An 8,828-nucleotide genomic window follows, 5' to 3' on the forward strand; every position below is an offset into this window, starting at 1 on the left:
GCATGTTGGTGGGCCACGTAGAGACCTTGCAGGTTTAGTTTGACTGCAAGCAAGATACAACCTTTCTTTGAAACAGTTTTTCTTGCAACATCAATGCTTTGAATAATACGTGACCTTATTTAAAGCACACTATAGATGTTGATCAGACTTCCTGAGAAGCACGTAAAACTGTTTATTTGGTAAACTTAAATAAAAGTCTCGAGATAAATTACTGGTTTCTTCACTTTAATGGTTTTGTTAGTCGGCTGCAACATTTGGAAGAATGACAAAAATAAACAATGGGCATGGATTAAGTTAATTTGAATAAAATCTTTACTTTCTCGTGAAACAAAACAAAAAAATTCTTTGACAGGTCCTGATAAAAGCCACTTAAAAAGAAAAAACCACATCTTTATATTCACTCTGGGAAACAAACATTTTTCAAAACCCTTATATTCATATTAACTAAAACACAGAGCATTTTCCTACAAGTATTTTAGCCTCTGAGCGAAATCTGTAGTGAGAAATCTAGACTAGCCTTTATACCAGAATGAACTTGTATCATTCATCTAAAAAAAAAAAATGAATGCAATAAAAGAAAAAAGACAGTTTGCTATTGAAAAATTATATAATAAAGAAAGTGTGTTTGCTTTTGAAAAATTATATAATAAAGAAAGTGTGTTTACTTTTGAAAATTATACTTTGATTACATTAATTCATGGGACCTAATCAGGATATTTTATCTATAAGATTATTTGATCTTAACCTGTCTTGACAAATTCAGCAATAGTCACAAAAATTTTCTCCAACTTGAAACCCAACTCCATTAACACTTCAATAAGGCTAGTTTCATAGCAAGTGCTGCATCCCCTCTACACTTGAGCTGTCCCGAGATTGTCCTGCTTACGTGTGGAAGATGGCGTTCTTGAAGATATGCCAAAGAATTTCGGAAACCATTTCCTTTCGTGTGGGGATAAAGAACAGCCGTATCAACAACGTTGTCATGGAGGAGTTTCATTGCCAGAAAGTCGTGTTCTAACCCATGGCCAACGAGTAGGGTGTCTTGGCCGAAAAGCCCGAGGATACTCGTATGGACATCTGTGAGCCTTGTTGTGATGCCCCTGAAATCTGCCGCGGTCAGATCGGAGTAGTCGGTCAAGTAGTCTATGATAGGGTGACGAGGCAAAACCACCGTTTCGTAAACGACATTGCAGGCTGTGTCCACAACGCTAATGGCAGCTAACTCCAGGCCAGCTTTGGTGCACACCATTTCACAGTCAAGGGCGAAGACAGACGAGGACCCTCCAGGATTTCCTCTGGTCGACACAAAGTCAACCAATTTTTCAAGGTCAACATCTTGGCTGATATGCTGAGATGCCACTTTGCAGGGTAAGCCATGTGGTCCCCGCCCACAGCAACGATGTCTAGGAGCTCTCCCACCGCCCAGCCTGAAGGGATGGTAGGAGCATTCTTCCACCACCGCCGCTAACCCTTCGTCATCAATGGCATAGATCTTGGCACATCTTTTACAGTGTCTCTGGTGTGAACTTGGTATCACTTTGTAGACGCTGTAAGCCATGTTGTGCAGCTGTGCTTTCCCCTGGATGGAGGGATGAGGACGCGGATAATTTTCATGTTTCAACCGAGCTTCGTTAAGTTTCAGCCTCCACAGCCTTGAGTGAATGTCCATAGTCACCGTAGTTTTAGACTTCAACTGGAAAGGAAGAATATTAATTGCAGATTAATATTAAAAAATGATGGAGTGGTCTAGTTACAGAGTAGATTTTATAGTTTAATTGTAATATGCACAACTATTTAGAAAACAAGTTGGTTGCTAAAAGTCTCGTAGGTTCGTTGCAACATGGCCGTAAAAGAATGTAGGTATGAAAAATTGGAGTTATTTGTGATGTATTGTTGTCATTTATGCTAACTCTATACAAGGTTAACTAGGGATTATTATCCAGTTAGCAATCAAAGAATTCCAAAGACCATACTGCGTACCTATGAACAGCGCCGAACCTGTTGGCTAAATAAGGACATATTTAGAAAAAAAAAAAAAAAAGGTATTTCTACAGAAGCACTCCGCACGGACTGCAAGGAACGTAACCGCGGATACGACATCCACTAGGGATTGGGGCGTCCAATGTATTTCGCCGTGTTTAGTACTGAACCCTGAAGGTTAATTACAGTCGTCCGAATAAATATTACATAAAATTTTTGTTCAGTAGGTAAAACTGCATAGAAAAACTGCAACTGCCACAGTCTAGGCCGCCGCGGATAAGTACCCTAGATCTACCAAAAACAAAAAAATGATCGTGGTCCTGATTGAGTACTAGCGGTGTGGAGCCATGTCTAAGAGAACAATTTTCCCCTTTATCTTTCAAGAAAATGTACATTTAGAGCTTCATACATTCTGTAATAATATATTTACATTACAATTTATTCACACAAATAAAATTCGTAATTATATGAACATATTGTGAAGTAAAAAATAATGGCATTTATCATCCGATTATTTGGGATCTTATAAGATACACTACTATATTAAATATAATGTCTGTCCTTGAACACATGTATAGGCTAAGCATAGCGCCAAACGCGCTTAGACAATTCTGGTATACTGCATTCACTCATTCGAGGGGTGGGAAGGGGGGGGGGGGGGGGGGGGGGTAGATACGCATTACACCGTCGGGGTGAGTCACACCATGTATCATACTCGTCAATACGAGGACACGGATCGTTACGACTTACGTGAAAGTGAGAGTGGAATTCGGGAAAACTCTAGGAAGAAAAAGTGTGTGTGTGTGTGTGTGTGTGTGTGTGTGTGTGTGTGTGTGTGTGTGTGTGAGAGAGAGAGAGAGAAGAGAGAGAGAGGAGAGAGAGAGAGGAGAGAGAGGAGAGAGAGGAGAGACAGAGAGAGAGAGAGTGTGGGGTGTGTGTGAGTGAGAGAGAGAGAGAGAGAGAGAGTTTTCGGTGACTTCGGGCCACTTGCTTGCAACAACGAGTGCATTGACACAAAATAAGAAAAAAGCCATGTGTGATATTGTTCACTAGTGTCATTGTAAGAAGAAATCCTGCATACAAATTTGGCCAGAAGTAGACTACGCAAGCGTTGAATGCAATATTGATATCATTACACATGACCGTGTCATACGTGACTGTGACATATTATACTGGCTGCAACGGAACGCTGAATAGGCTGGCATCAGTGGATAGATAACGTCTAAGTTGATAATAGAATTGGTTGTAACGTCTAAGTTGATAGTGAAATTGGTTGTCAGTTAACATCGGGCCGTTTTTTGTTCACAGACACGTCGTCGAGCGCAGAGTCTACAGATCAATTCTGAAAGGGAGTTTGGTATACTGCATGGCACGACTCCAATGACAATCTTGCAACCGCCTTCCATCATCCCCCGGGGGAGGTCTGACTGAATCTGGACTTGAAAGAAAAAATTAAAAAAAAAAAAATTTATGCCACACCTATGTTCAACACTTTCGATTGTACCAATAATATACCAATTGCGGTTCTTATGGCTTGGCCAGCTGTTGATCTCACCTAGGATAAGTTTGTTATTGAGGATTCTTTGTATTTTCCTACATTTGGTTGGCAAGGGATAGTTGGCAAAGTTTTTACTTATTCAGGCAAAGGGAATTCGACAACAATTCAGAACATTTATTCAGGGAAAGGGTATTCGACAAAATGTTTTATTTATTCAGGGATCAATTTCATATACGTTCTACTCAAGGATCAATGTCATACTAGTATACGTTCTATTCAGGGATCAATGTCATATACGTTCTATTTTCACCGTCGGGTGTTAATATATGTTCTAAGTTCACCGTCGAGTGTTAATATACGTTTTATTTCGACCGGCATGAATAGTGAATCATCGTCACCAGAAACATGTTCATAAGAAAACATATAATAATTAAACTTCAATAAATAGCAAAAGCAAATTAGGAACCAAAATACTATGGAAAAAAAGTCGATTAATCTCCAAGGAAACACCCGACACGCCACTGCTGATTAGATGTTAAAAACAATAGAAAACAAAACAGTACAACATACCTAGAGTTAAGATGACGGACGACTAAAGCTAATGCAATGTCCAAGAGTAGAACAATTCTAGTAAAGCGTCAACGTTGCTTCGTGAAGGCGAACAACAGGAACTGCACTGTTCAGCGACACAGACCGGAATGTAATGACGTACACCAATAACACTTGCGCCCCTTGGAAACGGATTCAGCATCGAGTTTAAACTGGTGGTGACGTTGTTGATAAGATCGACCGGAATCGGTTGAACCGTACGCGTACGAACGAGCAATAACATGTTGCAACATTGCGACGTCGTCGCAGGGAACGGCGAGGAGAGCATGAACAATACCCGTCTTTGGCTTGTAGTATTGGTAGGACTGTATGTGTGTGTGTGTGTGTGTGTATGTATATATATATATATATATATATATATATATATATAATATACATATATATATATATGTGTGTGTGTGTGACAGGAATAGACATTGCATCAAGTTATTTCTTATTAATACGTGTGGTCATCGACGTTATCAAGATTGTCTCACACACACACACACACACACACACACACACACACATATATATATATATATATATATATATATATATATATATATATATATATATATATATCTAATGTGTGTGCATGACAGGGATAGTACAGACCAAAAGAGAGACGTTGCATCAGGTTATTCATAATTTTGTAATGTATAATATATATACGTATATATATATATATATATTTTTTATAATATATATATATCAATATATATATATATATATACATATATATATATCTTATAACGCCGTTTTCTCCAACAGAAACAGTAACGAGAGAGAATGAGAAAATTAATGTTCCTGGGAACATTCATAGTCTGAATCTTTGATGAATGGTTGAACAATTAATTGTAAAAAATAATAAACAACAGGTTTATTTTTGGGACACCGAATGTACTACAAGCAATTTGCTTTTGAGGAAATATGATACAATATCTGTTCTTACCTATCTATTGTTTATATATACACTCACATATATATAATGAATTTTTTACTTATACACACGTGACTTATTTCTACTCACAAATACTAAGCCAACAATAGAGTTCAATATTTAATTCACTAGACTATATATTATATATATATATACATATATATATATATATATATATATATAATACAATGCATATGTATTTGGGAATCACATTGGATGTGCACACATACAAAGAGATTAGTCAGAAAATTTGCCTTCACTGTAGATATAATAACAAAAATCAACATTATTATTACTCTAACATAAAATTCAACCAATCAACAACAACAAAATTTCTCTATGTTTCTGAGGTTTAAACAATTTAAAACGATATACATAAATATTTCACAACTTAGCAACTTGTGTCACGTTTTACAATTGGGTACTTTTTAATAATCCATTCTAATCTCAAATATTTATTGCACGGTGACTAATCGATTAAGAGAGAGAGAGAGAGAGAGGCAGTCCAAAGAAAGATGTTCTATGACGTACAAAATTCTTTAAAAAGTTGCAAAGAAGAAAAGCAATTTGTTGTGGCGCTGTGCTCAGCGTTTAATTATGAATTAATCTGCATTCTGCAATAGCAATCTATATCTGACGTGATTGAAAATTAAAACGTAGGCACTCACGTTGTTATGAAGAGTTATGGGAAGAAACGCAATTGGGAAGGGTGGGGGGGGGGGTGGTGAGTGCCAAGTGTCATAAACAAGATTAGGCGAACACACGCGTGAGAAGACTGACAGACGTGATCCACGTCGTAACATTCAAAGTGGAATTTTATTTTTGACAAGCAAAAGGAACATAGATGATGTTGCGTCATCTTATAAACTGGCCATCTCAACTTTTTTTTTTATTTAAGAATCATATCAAGTATATTTTACATATAAATATATACGCTATATATGTAATTTATGTACACAAACTTACAATAACAAACGTCTAAAAATAAAACATACACATCAAAACCATTCCCATCTATTTTCCATAAACTGTAAAATGCATAGTTGAGGTACTCATCTGTAAAAAATAAAATAATTTTTTCTTTAAGGAGAATTTTCATCAAATACCTATCATAAGTAAATTTACTTTTTATATACTGATATATTTCATTTACATATCAAAATTTAAGTCTCCCTATTTTCAGCCGTTTTCATATAAGAATGGGTGTTCCGTTGACAAGGAATGGGAGTGTGCATTTTTATTTATTAAATCATGAGAGAGAGAGAGAGGGTGGTGGAAGAGAAAACGTTGCATTCGCCAACTTCGTGTCACTCCTCGCCGTACGTGTAGTAGACGAATGAAACCATAACGGATACGGACATGTTCGATAACGTCGCGACGGGCTCTGTTGGTAGCGTGTCTTTATAGTTCTACAGTTTTAGACGTGCATATATGTGCAGGCATATATATATATATATATATATATATATATATTATATATATATATATTTCATCCTGAGTTTGTATTGTAATTCTAATCGTTGAAATTACAAGTATGTCAATCGAAGATTTACAGCTCTACAATCTTAAATTCAAAGCTTAATACAAATTACAATGTGGTAAAATAATTATACTGAAAGATAACGCCAGATAACAAAAGCCATCACCTTCATGTTTTCCTAATCTCTTAAAAATCAAAACTCCTATCGTTCTGACACAGATTACCAAGGAAAGTCCAGATTATAGTGGCCGGTAACAAAGTCACAGGAAGAAAAGTCACAATTTTGTCTAAGGAAAAAGCCACGGGAAAAAAAAGTCACAATTTTGGCTAGGAAAAAAGTCACATTAATTTATGGTGGCCGGTAATAAAGTCACAGGAAAAAAAAGGTCACAAATTTTGCTAGGAAAAAAGACATTAATTTATGGTGGCCGGTAATAAAGTCACAGGAAAAAAAAGTCACAATTGTGGCTAGGAAAAAGAAAAGTCACACTAATTTATGTTGGCCTGTAATAAAGTCACAGCCGAAAAAGTCACAATTTTAGCTAGGAAAGAATCACATTAATTTATGGTGGCCAGTAATAAAGTCACCAAAAAAGTCACAATTTTGGCCAGGAAAAAAGTAATTAATTTTGGTAGCCGGTAATAAAGTCACAGGGAAAAAAGTCACAGTTTTGGCTAAGAAAAACAGTCACATTAATTTATGGTGGCCGGTAATAAAGTCACAGGGAAAAAAAAAAAAAGTCACAATTTTGGCCAGGAAAGAAAAAGTCACATTAATTTAGGGTGGCAGGTAATAGTCACAATTTTGGCCAGGAAAAAAGTCACATTAATTAATGGTGGCCGGTAATAAAGTCACAGGGAAAAAAAAGTCACATTAATTAATGGTGGCCGGTAATAAAGTCACAGGGAAAAAAAAGTCACATTAATTTATGGTGGCCGGTAATAAAGTCACAGGGGAAAAAAGTCACAATTCGCCTAGGAAAAAAGTCAAAGGAAAAAGGTCACATTAAATAATGGTGGCCACAGTATTTCTTTGGGGTCATTATCTTTATGACATTTACAGTCTTTTGTTTGTTTATCGGACATTCCCAACGTGTTTGTACTAAACACGCCGCAAAGGTGGGACATATGAACGCTTAGTCGCTTACATACCTTGTTAAAACCTTTGCTGTCACTTTTTTTTTCTTTTCAGCTGATAGGTAAGATGGGTGAAAGAAGAGTGAGGGCAGTTAACTAGCTAACCATCGTAAGGAATAGTTTAGACTTTAGAAAGTCAAGTATTAGTAAGAGTAACGTAAAGTGTGGTTTATCCACAATTTTATTCTGGTAAGAGTACAATTTTCTAACTAATATTAACATAATACAATAATGATTTTACATTATATTAACATGGTGAATTGTACAGATTGCATATTTTGAATTTGATTCCTTAATTAAAAGTATAATTATATTTAACAAAAGTTCCAATTTTCTCATTGACTTATTATGGTCGGGTACTATACAATAATAATAATAATAATAATAATAATAATAATAAAATACTCATTGTAGCATGAGCCTTGAAATGGAGAAACAAATCTCGTCTCCAACAGATTCCCGAAGGCTCCCTGTAGAGACTGATTCCTATAACGTGCAGCCATACGTGACTGTGGATTACGATAAAACCAACCGAGGGGAAGAAACTGAATTTCACGGCACTTCCAAAGCCGATTGATTATTATAACTCGCCCGTGACGTTGTGGAGAGGATCATGTTACGTGTTATCCAAAGCGTTGGCCCTTTATTTCCATTCAGCCTTGACCTAACTGCATACATTCTTGCACAAGATATGAATATACATGCAATGTGCAAAATGGATTTATTGGAGAGAAAGAGAGGGAGAACAAATATGCTTTCATCGTCTGTATTGTCAATGTCAAACCCGGGGCTTTTGAATTCTTAAAACTATGCGCTTTGAAGCAAACAGAAGCGAACGATGCCCTTGAATTAAAAAAAAAAGAAGTACCAATGAGGAACATCTTAGCGAAAATTTACGATCAATTTACAATCATATCTGTAAACTGTCGTGTCAGTTTTCATTTGAAAAACTACCTCAGCCATCAATAATAAACACTTTTTACCGCAAAAAAAATTTGTAGAAAGGGAAAAAGAAAATGTCTGAGCAAAAGTACAAATTATTGTGAGACAAAATTGCGAACTGGAATAGTTAATAAAATTGGTTCCATTTAAAGGTGTAGTTATTTTCCTTCTCAGCTGGACATGGAATTCGTTCTACTATAAAATGAATTATTTCTTTTTAAATACAAAGGCTGTTGGAACGGACATTCCACTGCCTTTCT

At 36.1% G+C, this 8,828-nt stretch overlaps 1 protein-coding gene across 1 annotated transcript; it reads right to left on the minus strand.

Annotated features, from left to right (window-relative positions):
- Positions 1-204: 204 nt before the first annotated feature.
- LOC135208542 (putative exonuclease GOR) lies at positions 205-4,246 on the minus strand. Its single transcript, XM_064240842.1, has 2 exons — positions 4,049-4,246; positions 205-1,693 (listed from the first exon to the last, which is right to left on the minus strand). The coding sequence occupies exon 2, from the start codon at positions 1,667-1,669 to the stop codon at positions 806-808; it is 864 nt and encodes a 287-aa protein (XP_064096912.1). The 5' UTR covers positions 1,670-1,693; positions 4,049-4,246; the 3' UTR covers positions 205-805.
- Between the last annotated feature and the right edge of the window lie 4,582 nt (positions 4,247-8,828).

The sequence above is a fragment of the Macrobrachium nipponense genome, chromosome 35 (genome assembly GCF_015104395.2).
Source record: "Macrobrachium nipponense isolate FS-2020 chromosome 35, ASM1510439v2, whole genome shotgun sequence".
Taxonomy (NCBI): Eukaryota; Metazoa; Arthropoda; class Malacostraca; order Decapoda; family Palaemonidae; genus Macrobrachium; species Macrobrachium nipponense.

Coding starts and splice junctions, on each gene's coding strand:
- LOC135208542 (XM_064240842.1), bottom strand. CDS start 1,669: ATGGACATTCACTCAAGGCTGTGGAGGCTGAAACTTAACGAAGCTCGG.